Source organism: Chelon labrosus (assembly GCF_963514085.1).
Source record: "Chelon labrosus genome assembly, chromosome: 12".
In the NCBI taxonomy this organism is placed as follows: domain Eukaryota; kingdom Metazoa; phylum Chordata; class Actinopteri; order Mugiliformes; family Mugilidae; genus Chelon; species Chelon labrosus.
In genome coordinates, this window is record NC_140345.1 from 29,127,224 (window position 1) to 29,141,971 (window position 14,748).

At 44.6% G+C, this 14,748-nt stretch overlaps 1 protein-coding gene across 3 annotated transcripts; it reads right to left on the minus strand.

Annotated features, from left to right (window-relative positions):
- Positions 1-1,648: 1,648 nt before the first annotated feature.
- Positions 1,649-14,138, minus strand: LOC311496898 (metaxin-1-like). Of its 3 annotated transcripts, XM_084556926.1 has the most exons (8): positions 14,044-14,138; positions 10,443-10,512; positions 10,285-10,364; positions 6,943-7,035; positions 6,531-6,713; positions 3,572-3,648; positions 3,341-3,498; positions 1,649-2,149 (listed from the first exon to the last, which is right to left on the minus strand). In XM_084556926.1, the coding sequence occupies exons 1-8, from the start codon at positions 14,122-14,124 to the stop codon at positions 1,914-1,916; spliced, it is 978 nt and encodes a 325-aa protein (XP_084413052.1). In that variant the 5' UTR covers positions 14,125-14,138; the 3' UTR covers positions 1,649-1,913. The 3 variants fall into 3 exon arrangements, with proteins under 3 accessions (XP_084413052.1, XP_084413051.1, XP_084413053.1); XM_084556925.1 differs by having other exon boundaries at positions 10,285-10,512; XM_084556927.1 differs by lacking the exon at positions 14,044-14,138 and adding an exon at positions 11,635-11,957 and having other exon boundaries at positions 10,285-10,512.
- Between the last annotated feature and the right edge of the window lie 610 nt (positions 14,139-14,748).

Below are 14,748 nucleotides of genomic sequence, written 5' to 3' on the forward strand. Positions count from 1 at the left end.
CAGGTAGAAAACCATGTAACGGAGCCTGATGGATTTATTACTGATGGTGACTGGCTCCAGTATAGGTCATAAGCTCCACCCCCTCCATGTTAGTGGGCGGGACTTGTACCAAACTAAAACACTAAAATACACGTTGAATAAATTTGTTTTATCAAGGATGTTTCTGTCATTTTAGGTGAAAACGTGAGTGAGTCTGGAGGAAGTGTGGGCGGGGCATCAATATCACGGCGCCACGTGGCTCCGCCCTCAGACCGTACTGATCAGACTCTGGATCCAAACTCACAAGATGGCGCCGCCCATATCCCCGGGAACATAGAGTCAGTTTGACCAATGAGAGGAAGAGGAGACGTGGTGTCCATGTTTATATACAGACTATGCTCTACTCCGCTACAGCTCAGCTTTAACTCTAGACGGCAAACTTTAAACTCCTCCAACACTTTGGTTTGTTTTCTGATTTCTGGAGCGTTGCCACGGAAACCTGCATTTTAACAGTAGGTGAGGGGAGGGGAGGGAGGAAAACCCCACCTCGACCCCCACGACTCCCTTTCTCCACCTTTTCCTCTCCCTCCTCAGCTCCGTGGTCTGAAACAGAGAGAGTCCAGAGCAGAGGACAAAACAAACTGCTTCCAGATCAGCTCATTAACAGTGAGGGGTAGGAGGGGGGGTAAGGGGGGTAGGGGGTGTAGGAGGGGTAGGAAGGGGGGAAGGAAGAGGGTAGGAGGGGTAGGAGGGCTGGTGGTCGGGGGGTAGAGGGGGGGTTAACAGGAGCCAGGCCAGGATTCCTGTGCAGTGGCGTCATGTGCAGCTGTACGTCCCCGGGGTCCAGACCCGGTCAGGACGGGTGGAGACTGAGTTTCCATGATCTGAACATGTGGACGTCGTCTGCTGTCGTAAAAACAAAAAAACTATAAAACATCTCAAGTCTCAGAGAAAGAAACTTTGATCAGATCTGGTCCACGTCCGTTTGATCTGGAATTAAAATCATCTCATCAGCTGATCCAACAGGAATTAACACGACAGAGAAAAACAGTGAGAGGAACTCCTCGTTAGTGGTAGGAGGAGGAGGAGGAGGAAGAACAGGAGGAGGGGAAGGAGGAGGAGGAGGAGGAGGAGGAGGAGGAAGAGGAGGAAGAAGAGGAGGAGGAGAAGGAGAAAGAAGAGGAGGAGGAGGAAGAACGGAGGAAGGGAAGAAGAGGAGGAGGAGAAGGAGGAGAAAGAATGGGAGGAGGGGAAAGAAGAGGAGGAGGAGGAGAAGGAGGAGGAGGAGGAGTAGGAAGAAGAGGAAGAAGAGGAGGAGAAGGAGAAAGAAGAGGAGGAGGAGGAGGAGGGGGAAGAACGGGAGGAGGGGAAGGAGGAGGAGAAGGAGGAGGAGGAAGAAGAGTAGGAGGAGGAGGAAGAACGCAAGGAGGGGAAGAAGAGGAGAAAGAGGAGAAGAAGAAGAAGAAGGATGAGGAGGAGGAGAAGAAGATGATGTGGAGGAGGAACATGAGGTGGAGAAAGAAGAAGAAAGAAGAGAAGAAGAAGAAAGGAGGAGAGGAAGACGTAGGAGTTGAAGATGGAGAAAGAAGAGGTGATGGAGGAGGACGAGGAGGAGGTGAAGAAGAAGATGGGAGGAGCTTAAATGAGTCAGTTTTCAGTTAAACATCAAACGTGTCGTTAGTTTTAATTCACAGATTTATTTTCTCTGGTCATGTGACCGATCAGCTGTTTAGTGTTTGAGTCATTTAAAAGAAGAACGTAGAGAAACATGTTGGTCCAGAGTTTTATTCTGAACATCAGCGTCTACATCCTCTCTCTCTCTGTGTTGATTAAATATTTATTCCGACTCGTTTCCTTCTTCATTTTCTCGTCTGGATCTTATCCTGAAACATTTCTACTTCTGTCCATAAAGTCCGTCGGTCCGTCGGTTGTCCTCAGCCGTCTCCTTCCTCCTCGTGGTCGTGGGGTCCCATGTCCTGCAGGTCTGGCGGCTCCTCCAGCGCCTCCTGCTGGTGGACGTGCTGGATGGACACCATGCCGGTGACCAGGGCGTAGCTCAGCATGGCGCCCAGAGCCACCAGCGCCGACAGGAACTGCTTCCTCCGCTTGTTGGGGACGTGGTCGAAGTCTCCGCCTTCGGGCTGCGACGTCGTCTTCTGATTGGTGCTCTCTGAGAAAACAAAAAAATAATTAGTGAACCAATCGGAGTCACTGATACGGTTGACTGTTCCCCAAACGTTCACCCGAAGGAACCACCGGCCACCATTTTGGTTCCTACCACCACTTTCACCACTCTGATAGCCGACTAGGATCGCTGGGTTGAACCCACATGGAGCAGCGTCGTCTTCTTGATGGTATTTTCTTTTCAAACTGAAGAAGAGCGAGCTCCACCCATATGCTAACAATATTTATATAAAGGGAGGGTGAGAAGAAGAACATGGAAGAAGAAAAAGAGGACGGAGAAAGAGAAAGAGGAGCAGAAGGAGAAGAAGTAGGAGAAGATGAAGAAGAAGGAGAATAGGACAAAAAAAAGAGGACAAAGAGTAAGAAGAGGATGAAGAGCAAAAGGAAGAAGAGGAAGAAGATGATGAGGAAGAGGAGCAGAAGGTGAAGAAGGAGGAGAAGGAGAAAGAAGAAGAAGAAGAACAGGACGAAGAAAAATATTACGGAGAAAGAGAAAGAAGAAGACCAGGATGACGAGGACAGAGAGGAAGAAGAAGAAGAAGAAGAAGAAGAAGAAGAAGAAGAAGAGGAGGAGGAGCAGAAGGAGAAGATGAATGAGACGATGGATGAAGAGGAAGAGGAGAAGAAGGAGAGGATGATCAGAGTCCTGGGTGTCCACTCGAGACCATCAGCTTCAGAGAGGTGAACGCCCAGATAATTGGTTTCTATGGTAACGTGTTGTCGGCCAAGTTTATTGTTTACATCTGGAACAAATGGAGCATTGATGTGATTTTAAATTCTAACGACACCAGAACATAACGAGCTGTGAGATGTTTGTGAAAGTCTCTAAAAAAAAAAACATCAGTAACAATAAATGTGTGAATATGAGCCGTGGTCTGATAATCATCCTCTTTGGATCTTCTTTAAATGACATGAAACTTTTCCATCTGCTCACTTTCAGTTTGTCGTCCTCCTTCGTTGTGACAACTAAAAACAAATGACCATGAGACAATCTGTTTACAGCCGTGGTTTACACAGCCTTGACGCTCGGTTTGATTCCAAATAATCTCAGCGGTAAAAAATGTCCCCTCTCTAACAGTTGTTTTTGCTTTTGAAGACAAATGTTTGGCTTTGAAACGAGGAGGAAACACCTCAAACTTCTTTCTGAAAACTAGATCAGCTCCGGGTTGTGACTCACCTCGGCCGTCTCGGGGAAAGTAGAGCAGCAGGATGTTGGTGCAGAAGTTTGTCAGGTTGTCGAGGGATTTCAGATGCTGCTGCAGCTTCCCGTTGGGCAGTTTGGACTTCAGGACGGGCGCCAAGTGACCGAACACGTAGGCGTCCAGGGATGAAGGCCTGCAGAGGAAAAAGTTCAGGATTCAAGGACTGCACAGCGTCCAGCTTCAGTCAGGAATGTGGATGAACTTACGAGTCTCCAAAGAAGAACTTGTGCGTTCCGAGTCGCTGGGAGAGCAGGTCCATACACTCTGCAGCGTCACGGTACAACTGGAAAACAACCGCACAGACCATAAACACATTGCTCACATTTAACAGCTTGGTTGACAAGAAAACCGGCAAGAGCAAAGAGCTGACCAGTTCATTCAACTTTATTTATATAACGTCAATTCAAATTGTCTCGAGACGCTTTACAGAACCTGGCCTGAAACCCCCAGAGCAGCACAAAGGCAACCAGAGCAAGAAAAGACTCTATATCAAGTCTGAATTCTCAGAAGAGTTCTGAAGTACAGACTCTGGAGGACGGGATGCAGGACTGTCATTCTGGAACTGGAACAACAGTGTTCTTGTTGACGCCCCTTGAAATGTATTCTGGGAAACCTGGCTGTACCAAGTCCACACAAGTTACCTCTAAACACTTCCTTAACCAAACGGACGGGGTAAGATCACAAGTTCAGACTAGACCTGAGGCTGACAAACGCCCACAGACTGGACTGGTGCCTTCTGGCTTTGTTGAGGGACAAAGAACCAGAACGTTCTTTAACTGTAAGACCCACCTTCTCCAGATGTTTCAGCCTAAAAGGCTTCGTTCTTGCATTTGAAGGGTTCCTTCTTCAACTAATATGCGGACTAATATTCTGGACTGGACTGGTTCCATCTTCACCACATCTGCAAGGTTTCGTTAACTGGTATCTAGCAGCAGGTTCCTGACTTGTAAGAACCAGTCCTCCAGAGTCCAGAGGTACCTCCTGATACACACAACTAGCAAAGCCTAAAAGACCTTGTTCTTGCACTGGAGGGGTGCTTTCATCAGCAAAGATGTGTTACTGGACCACATCCTGGTATTTGGACTGTAAAAAGGTCAGATGGTACTTTGAATATGAACAGTTCTTGGACTGATGTTGAGAAACATCCATAGACTGGACTGGTCCCTTCAAAGGGTTGACTGATTAGTTGATACCTTCCTCCCAACACACCAAATCTCCTGACACCATGGCGTCGCCAAACTATGATGCTTTCAGGAGCAATAGAAAAAAACAACGCTGAATAAACTAGATCCTGGCGGGCCGTCATAGACGTTCTATGGGAAACACTGAAATCACCACAACATGTTCCACCAATCTTCTATGTTCAATCTTCTTCAACCTAAAATCAGCCAACTGAACAAAGGAGTCTCTTAAAATTTACTCCAGTTCATTGTTCATCTTCTCATAGTGTACACAGCTGGACCGTGTTTAGCACGTTTTACTACTGTGGACGATCCATTACAGATCCAAGGGCGACCTTAAATTACACCGTGGAAGGTAAAGCAAAGAACTAACACGGGTAAGGTCAAAGGTCCACGACCAGCGGGGAAGCCTGTGCTAAACCTTTACATGATGGTGGTACTGAAAGGTCACGAATGACAAATGTGTTCATCGTCCTTTCAGCTGAGCCCTGTAACGTTCTTCCATCTTCTCCTTCAACTGAAAGTTTCCACTTTCTCTTTTTCTGTGATGAGTTTTACGAGCTCTGGGACTTTGAGGACTGTGAATACCTCCACCGCTGAGCTGCTAAAGTAAATGAGCCAACAGATCATACAAATTCCTCTCTTCATTCCTTAGGAACGGACTCTTTCAAGGTGAGGCCATGCTGAGGGCACTGTCCTGCATCTGGTGATCTTAAGTTCAGTCACCAAATTCAGTAAGTCAGTAGGGAAACTTGGGCAATTAATGCTGAAATAATGAAAAGCAAGAGTTCAAAGAAACCATTTGGATTAATTTGAGCATTAAAGGTTTGACAAATTAATCTCAAGTCAAGGTCCACTAACAAGTTCCTCACCGAGACCTTGAGACCTTGTGGTTGAAAGCCCCAGAAAACGCTACGAGGGAAACCCTAGTTACGATTTATTTTCTGGCAACTGTGAATGAAATGAACTGATGTGTTCTCCTGCAGGAGTGTCCACAATCCCCCGGGGAGAAGATGAGGGGTATTTTCTGAACTGATTCAAATCTGATTCACAGGTTTCAGACTAAATATCATAAAGATTCAGTTCAGATGTCATTCATTCCAGAGATCTGTGGTATTTCTACTAATATTTAACTCTAGTTTCATATCTTGTCTTTGCTTTAGTTCAGTAAATCCAGCTTTCAGGTCTGACGGTGCTTCTGTCGTGGTTTGGATCTCCCTCATATGTGTTTTTAGGATTTTATGAATCGATGTCTGATCTTTCTTTTGTTTACATCGAGGGACTTTGCCGTTGGAAGCATCCACCCAAACTGATCACCCTTATACCAGAGGACGGGACAATGGTTTGGACAATTTTAGAAAATTACTTTTCACTCATTTGTTCCTGAAGCGTCGACCGTCTGAAGGTTTTCATGAACAAGCTGTCTGTCCCCTGAACACAGCGTGACCTCCGACCTTCGTGTAAACTGGGCCGACCGCTCCACAACAGCAGTTTTTCCACAGGAGAAAGTTTTCCTTCCTCTCTACATTTGTTCCGACCGCTCCAGCAGCCTGAACACATGGAAACTAAATCCACGACTGGAAAACTCACGTCGCTGGTGTTCACAAGTTCCTGCAGCAACAAAGCTCCAAACAACCCAGAGGAAACATGAACTTCTGTGGTTTGGTTGAACGTCTGATGCTCTCAGGTTTTACTGTACTTCACTTTATTCACATGTTTCTAAGAATGAGAACAAGTGGTTCAATCTTGCACAGGGAATGAAGAAAGAAAGAAAGAAGCAGAGGTTAAGGAACGGTAGAAAGGAAGGGATAAACGGAGAAAGAGAGAATGGAAAAAAGAAAAGAAAGGAGAAAGGAAGCAAGAAAGGAAAGAAAGATGGAGAGGAGAGGGAAAGTGAGAAAGGATGGATCATAAAAGAGTCATGTGATCAGTCATGTGACCTGGAAGCAGGAAGTAGTTTCCTGATCTCCTGTCGAGTCCTCACCTCCTTCTCCAGCTCCTCTCCGGCCTCCAGACTCTCGTCTCCTCGCAGCAGTCGCAGCTTTTCCAGCTGGCGGCCTTGCATTCGTCCGGGCATGAAGAAGTTCAGAGGGAACGGCATGTGCTCAGCGTACCAGCGCCGAGTCACGTCCACGTAGTTCTTCGGCTCGATCCAGAAAGTGTAGATCTGCAGAGGTCAGAGGTCAGAACATGGATTTAGGAACAGAATCAGAATCAGAATCAGATTCAGGTTCAGGTTCAGAATCAGAAGCAGAGGCAGATTCAGGAACAAAAACAGATTCAGGAACAGATTCAGAAACCTATTCAGGAACAAGAACAGACTTAAGAACAGAAATAGACTGAGGAACAGATCTTGGAACATTTCTAGACGGAGTTGAACCAGAATAAAGTCTCACCAGAGCCGGCATGAGCTTCTCTTCCATCAGAGAGATGAAGGCCAGGCTGTCGGCTCCCTCCTTAGCCGACAGATCGTAGTCTGCATTGTATTTCTGAAAAACAAAAGAGATTTCTTGAGGGAGTCGTGACAGTGATGCGCCAGGTGATCGACTCAGTTTTTGTTGTATCTGTACTTCTGCTGCAGATCAGCTCAGTTTCTAAATGTTTCACCAACATGTTCTGCAGAAACAATGTGAAGCTGGAGGTGTGTGTTTGTGTGTTGGGGGTGTTTATGGGTCTGTTTACATGTTTCCTGACAGCAGCTGTGATCTGAGCCCTGATTCAACAACAGGAACCTGCTGAAAACACGCGGCATGGAAAGACCTTATAAGTGGCCCTCTGGCTCAAAATGTCCATAGAACAGAAAGAAAATGACTTTAAAGAGTCAAAAGATGTCCAGAAAGAGATTCAACACGTCCACAGAGACTCAAAATGTCTAGAATGAGATTTTAAATGTCCACTATAAGACTAATAATGACCATGAGACTCAAAACAACCATAGAGAGACATACAAGTGACTAAAAATGTCCACAAACAGACTAGAAATTACCACACAGAGACTCATAATGTCCACAAAGAGACTCAAGAGATGCAACAAAACCACAGATGTGAACGAAAGAATAAAAAACAGGAAGTGAAATTTGCAAAGACACATAGAACAACTACAAACAATAAGGAGACAAAATTACAGAACAAAACTCACAATGGACACGAATGGATGCAGGACAATTGCCAGTCAAAGAGACTCACAACGACTGTCATGAAAACATGAAGAAGAAAGTTGACGGGAGTGGAGGTGAAGGACGGAGTTTGACTGAAGGAGATGGATGTGAATTAAACTCTGCAGAACCAAGCGTGAAGCAGTTTTCTCCTCGGAGCTTCTTCAGCAGCAGCTCTCCTGTCGATGTGGTTTCTGAACAAACCTACCGCAGAGTCTAATGTCTTCCAGCTGCTGCTCAACGAAGGCAGCGTTGGGCTCAGAGACGTCACTAGACAAGAATATGGGTCAGGAGAGCCCTAAACCATCAAGTGTCCACAGACTGACTCCTACTGATCAAAACAGGACGTATCAGAGACTCAACATGTCCACAAAGACTTGAAATGACCAGAGACTCAAAATGACCTCAAACAGAGGCTCACAATAACTGCAAAGAGACACAAAATGTCCAGAAAGAGACACAGATCCTCCAGACTTATGAAAAACTAAGGATCTTATTGGGTTAAAGAGTTTCTTCTTGAAAACAACTTTTCAAAAAGCAACAAAGTTGCTTCGTTGCTGGTTTTAGGATTCTCCCCAGCAGGGAACTAGGTACAGATGCAGTAAGACGGCTAGTTTCTGCAAACGACAGTCAAATTTTAGTGTGAAAATCATTTGAAATCTTTGTGAATATTGTTTAAGATTTTCTTCTTCTTCTTCTTCTTTCAGAGTCTCTGCAGCACATCTACAGAGTCAGAATCACTGTAAACTGCTGCACATGTTTGTAGAAACGAGACTTTTCAGAGTTTGATTGAACAGATTAGAAGCTTCTAGTGTCAGGAAGATGCTTCGGTTTTAAATTCTCCGTCAGATGGTCTGAAGAAAAAGCCAGATCCTGGATCCAGACCCTGCGATTATTATCAGACAATAGAGCTTCCTGCATAAATACTGATGGAAACACATCTGTTATGTGCACTTGGGTGATTGCTCCTTTTGTTCCTAGATTATCATCAAGACGCTATTTTTATATTTAGACTTTATGAGGCTGCAACAACTTGTTGACGTCAACTACAGGAATACGTGGATGTGTGTTGACGTGTCACGATGTTTCCTGAAAAACCCAAAAGAAATTAATGAAATAAGTTTATCCTTCAGGGGGCAGTGACACGACTAGTGGATCAAAACTGGCAAAAAGAAGAACCAGCTAATGCTAATGGGGATGCTAATGGCTAGCATGGTAGCAGCAGTTTGTGTGTGTTCATATAAACATCTAAAACTAAACCAGGCAGATTTCCATGAACGTTCTGCTCTAAGTGGGTGTTAGCAACCTTTAGCATGGGTTAGCATCATAGCATGAAGGTTCTGCTGAGGTTTTTCTATGTGGAGTTTCCTGCTGTGTTTCCTCTCACATAGACACGACTGTTAGCTTCATGTTAGCATGAGCGGTGACTCTCTACAGGCCGATACACATGCCCCCTCTACACAGTCGTCCAGATGGCTCTAAATCAGCATTTATTTCTGAAGATGTAAATCCAGTGTCTCTCCGTCTCAGGTTTCTTTCTGCTGCTCAGCTTTATGAGAATTATCAGCTCCGGTGGAATGTGTCTGCAGCTTCCTGTTGTTTAATGAGTTTTTCCAGTCGGCTGGAGCGCCTTGAACACAGGTCCAGTACCACGCTGTTCTGAGACACGGCTCAGAGAAACTTTTTCCTCCCAGCTCAGTCGGGGATTCAAACTACTGTACGTTTGTGTTTGAGTTTTACTGAGTTCATTTACGTCTCAGTTTTGTGAAACAGCGTTTTTTTTTTTTGTTGCACAGACACATGGACAGAAAACTGGGGAAAATCTGAGTTCACCACGTTAAGCCCCGCCCTCAAACGATCTGATTGGACCGGCAGATCTTTGCTGGAACAGAATCAGTTCCCAGCGGAGAGACTCCAGAACAACTTTGCACCAGCTTCCAGACTGATCTACTTGTTCCACTTGTGTCTGATGTGATGGCGGCCAGGTGAGGGGGATGTGACGCTGTAAAGCAGCCAATCACATGAGTGAGTTATCTGGTATTTACTGTCTGACTGACTTCCACACAGCAGACATGTTTAGTCACGTGATTTTACTTCTTCTTCTTGGATCTTTGGCAGCTTTTAAACCAACCACCATTAAAACAGAAGAAGACGTTTTGAAGGTGCAGGGGTGAGGTTTTTCATGACCGACCTAAAACATGTGAATAATACGGCTGGGTTAAAAATAAATCAGTCGTTCTTAATTTGAAAGATTGTCTACAATTTCCTGCGTCCTCTCGACAGAAATCTTGTGAGACTGTGCAACAGGATTCATTTAAGAGCTAGTACTGGTGATTAACGTTAGCTTAGCTTCATTTAATTTATTTTATTTGAAAGAATTCATATCGAATCAAATCAGGAAGTCGGTGACGACACTCTGCCGTAGCTACCAAGCCACAAACATCTGTAGACGTGAAAAGACTAGAGAGCAGATCTGTGGTCTGAAACAAACATGATTCTTCATCATTTGTTGTTTAATTATAATAACTGAAAAAAAATAAGTCACATTGCTCCAAACCTGCTGTGGCAGGAGGCGGAGCTTACCTGTTTTCTTAGGTGGATGATGATGTCAGAGGGCCGGGACAGCGTCTCCTTCTGATTGGTCCTCAGAGCAGGAAGAGAACCTTTGAAGACAGAAGACAACATGAGTTTGTTTGTGTTCACAGAGAGAGAAGACGTCTGATGTGTCTGAGGCGTCTCACCGCTGGGACTCCTCCAGGGGTTGGAGATCTTCCTGAGTTTGAGAGGAGCTCCAGCGAACTGAGCGTAGGCCTGAGGAGAGAAACGACACAGACTGACAAATCATTCAACTTCACTCTGGAGACAGACGCTTTAAAAGACGACGATAAGACGCCTGCGGTTATGAAACGTTTAAGGCCTCAACGCTCTTACAGTAAAAGTTGGAGATGACTCAGTTCTTCTGGAAATAAAAAATAAATAAATAAAAGCCTCGTTCAACTTTTACAACCAGAAAAAATGAGGAGGAATTTCCTCATAAATGTGCAGCCGTGAAGTCAGAGTTTGATGAACGTGAGGACGTTTGTTCCACCCGGAGAAAACCAAGTCACAGCTGGATGAGTTTGAGCGGAGTCAGACGACCTGATGACTGATCACACGTCCAGATGAAGAGAGTGAACAGAAATAAAATAAAATGACAACATGAACGTGTTTGACACAAAATAATAGTGAGTGGAAAAACAGCTGAAGGAGTCTGAGGCCAGGAGGAGCTACTATTAGCTGTGGAGGCCAGGAAGTTATGCAGAGATGTCACACTAACACCAACCGTCCTTTGAAACTGAAGCAGCTCCTCGTCCAGCTGACCTGGTTTCAACTTGTTTTATAATTTATACCACGACCTGGATGAGCTGCCAGCAGTTTAAATAAGTCCACCTTTAAAGGAACTCTGTGGCATTTAGATAAACAACTGGCCTCTTCTCCATGGCAACAGCAGTCAGGGCTCATGGGTATTGTAGTATTCAGACCTTTCTGCCAAACAACAAAAACACGATCTCTCAGAAACAAGGAATCCTAAAGATTCCTGAGGTCCAAGACAAACACCAAACGGATTCATAATCACTGAACTAAACATGAAATGAATGTGGCTCTTTGGGGAACGATGGTCCGTCCTCCTGCTGACACAAACCTGCTGCAAAACACTTCTTAAAGACAGAAAGCTGTTTGTGAAAGCTGCTGTTATGTAACGTTTACAGGCGATCGGTCATTACAGCGTCCATCCAGCTGTGAGCGTCTCAGTAAAAACCTCCAATAATAACTGAGAGACACTTCCTGCTGGAGACACTTAAAGGAGAGGCACCAGTTACAACAAGGTCACTTTCACTTCACCTGTGTGCACACCTGAAGCCCCGCCTCCTGTCCTGTCCTCTATAATCTCACCTTTACGGCTCCAGCTCATATTTACGCCTCACTCTAACTCGTGTTCCTCCAGAGCTCTTGGAAAAAACCTCAGCAGCAGCGACACATTCTTGTTTTTCCAACCGCCGCTGCAGACGACAGCCATCGTTACCCAGCATGCACCGCTGCTCTGCCGTCTGATCTCAGTCCAGCACAAACACGTTTAAGTCAGGTTTAATCGCTCAGAGGTCTGGAGCAGGGCAGGATCACCCAATCTACAGCGTCACCATGGAAACCGGTCTGCCTGCAGCCACAAAGCATTCTGGGTGGTCCCCAGGTTCAGACATCACTCCATGCCCATCAGAGATAAGACACACACACACAACATTTACATCATCAACTAATCCGTTCATTTATTTCTCAGTTAATAATTTAATCTTTTGTTGGAAAAGCTGTTTTTTAAAAGAGACAGACTATTAATCACAGCTCTGAGGTTAAAGACTCTCTGCTTCCATCTGGTGGTGGGATGAAGAATTACTCGTCATTAATGTAAAGACATAAACACACAACTATTATATTTGTCTTGTTTTCTGGTTCACTAATTAATAAAAGCTAAAAATAAATATTAACTAACGACCAATGAAACATTATGAGGAAATATTTAGGCTGGAAAAAGGAAAGAAAAGGTTTTAATTTACTTGTCAAAACATTAGGTACACTAGAGAATAAGGTATAATCTAAATCCTCCTTCAGTCAGAGATGTTTTAAGTTAACTCATTGTGGAGTTCCTGTTTCTTAGCCGAGCCCACAGGCCACAAGTCAAAATATTAAGAACACGTGTCAGTTCAGTAGTTCTAAAACACAGCTGAACCAACAGCTCCTTCGGTCATTAGAAACTAGTGTTATTAGTATTAGTCCAGGAGGAAGAACATGAGATCAAACATGTCCAGGAGTCTGAGGTCCATCTGAACTTTAATCTTCACACTCGGAGGCTGGTTGTGAGCGGACAGGGTCTCTCTCTCTTTACCTGCAGCCAAATTAACCACACCTGGATGGAGGTGGAGAGGAAGCAGGGAGCAGAGAGCAGACAGCGCCGCTCACTGGTCATCTGAGCAACAACAGCCTGGATGTGAACACATGAGCTTCTGGGTCTCGAGCCGAGCCGAGCCGAGCCGAGCCGAGCGTGTCGTTCTCTTCTCACCCAGTTCATGTCAAGAAGAGAAGCAGGTCAACTCAAATACAAGAACAACACATCTGCTCCAGTTTCAACCCAGCAGCTCACTAACTGGGACGTTCAACCAAACAGAGCTATAATTAAGAAATGATTTCAGCTCAACCTGCACAGACCTTCATGAAGCAACAGAAAATGAAAAGCTCCTTTACTTCATCCATGTTTATTAATTATTATTTAAGAAAACCTGATTCATTATGGAACACTTTAGAAAGGAGATTTAATTTAAGACAATTAAATCCTCTATGGATCATCCCACAGATACTTGATCAGTTTGGGATCTAGTGAATCTGGAGGCCAGGTCAACACCTTGTGCTGTTCTTCATGTTTTTTTTTAGTTGTTCCTAAAGTGTTTTTGTGTGTGTGTCTGTGTCAGGCTGCATCCTGCTGGGGATGGCTGCTGCCATCAAGGAGTGTCATTGCTATGGGGTGGGGGGGCCTGGTCTGGTCTAGGTGGGGTGGGGGTGCCTGGTCTGGTCTAGGTGGGGTGGGGGGGCCTGGTCTGGTCTAGGTGGGGTGGGGGTGCCTGGTCTGGTCTAGGTGGGTGCTACATGTCTAAGTAACATCCACACCAATGAATGCCAGGTCCAGAAGTTTCTCAGCAGAACATTGAACTGTCACAAGATGGTTTAAATGTTATTCACTTCTCCTGTCAGTGGTCATAATGTTGTGGCTGATCAGTGTATATGATGTGAGCTGCTCAAGTCTTCTTCCTGTTTACTTCTCTGTGAATCTAGAGATAATTTTATTGTTACTGATGCTAAAAAATAAAAAACTTAATTTAGTTTTTGACACATAGATATTTTTTTTAATATTCGTCCTTTATAATTAATATATTTATATATTTGTTTCTATTAAAATTAATACATTAATTCAACTAATGGTGTCAGCACTAGTTCTGACATAATTAATTTCAGAATAAATGTAAATATAAGTAGAATTCAAGTAAAGATTAATAGATTAAATAATAACTGAAGCTACTTTATTTACTTCTCTTTACCTGTGAACTTATAATTACATGTTCAGTTTTTATTAAATGCTTCATTTATTAGTTTCTCTGTTTTCAGTCCAACTGTCAAACCGTGGTCCATTGAGCCGTTAGCATGCTAACGCTAGCAGCGGCGCTCGTGGGACCGTCTTTACCCTCGTTTCCGCGTGAGAGCGGCCGCCTACGGGTAACCGGTGAACCGGTTCGGTACCGGCGGTGAACGGACACTCACCAGAACCACCAGACTGTCGGTGTCGATGGACGGTAAGCCCCAGTCTCCTTCCCAGCAAAACAACTCGTTGGGCGCCGCCATCTTTAGCCAGAACGGTGACCTCTCACACAGGAAGTGGAGCCTCTTCCGTTAACCTTGAACTACCAAAATAAAATCCCACGTTTACAATAAATAATATAATAATAATCTAAATCCTCCTTTAGGATGATTTTAATCTTCAATTCACCTGGATGATGTGGAGGATGGAGTTTGTGCTGCTGTTGAAGTGGATTGATTTGAGGAGATGAAACTTTAACTTTAAGGAGCACTATTATGTCACATCCGGTTTCTAGAGCATCAAATTACTAACTAACTAAAACTAAAAACTTGAACATTCATCAACATTATATTAATTACCTAAAATGACAGAAACCAACCTTCAAAAAACATTATTTGAAGTGTATTTTAGTGTTTTAGTTTGGTCCAAGTCCCGCCCACTAACAGGGAGGGGGTGGAGCTTATGACCTATACTGCAGCCAGACACCAGGGGGAGCTCTACTACCTTTGACTTCACTTTAGAGGAGCTGTATCTTTATACTGTCTGTGCACTGAAAGCGCACATGTACACAAATTATTATCTATACCCGGTTATTCCTGTTAAGGGTCACGGGGGTCTGCTGGAACCTATCCCAGCTGTCATCGGGCGAGAGGCAGGGGTCCACCCTG

Bases quoted from the DNA above. Each gene is read 5' to 3' on its own strand.
- LOC311496898 (XM_084556925.1), bottom strand. From the start codon at position 14,124: ATGGCGGCGCCCAACGAGTTGTTTTGCTGGGAAGGAGACTGGGGCTTA. The intron at 7,036-10,284 runs GTAAGCTCCGCC...TTTGTTTTTCAG, and splicing joins TCATCCACCTAAGAAAACAG to AAATACAATGCAGACTACGA. The intron at 3,499-3,571 runs GTAAGTTCATCC...TTTCCTCTGCAG, and splicing joins AAGTTCTTCTTTGGAGACTC to GCCTTCATCCCTGGACGCCT.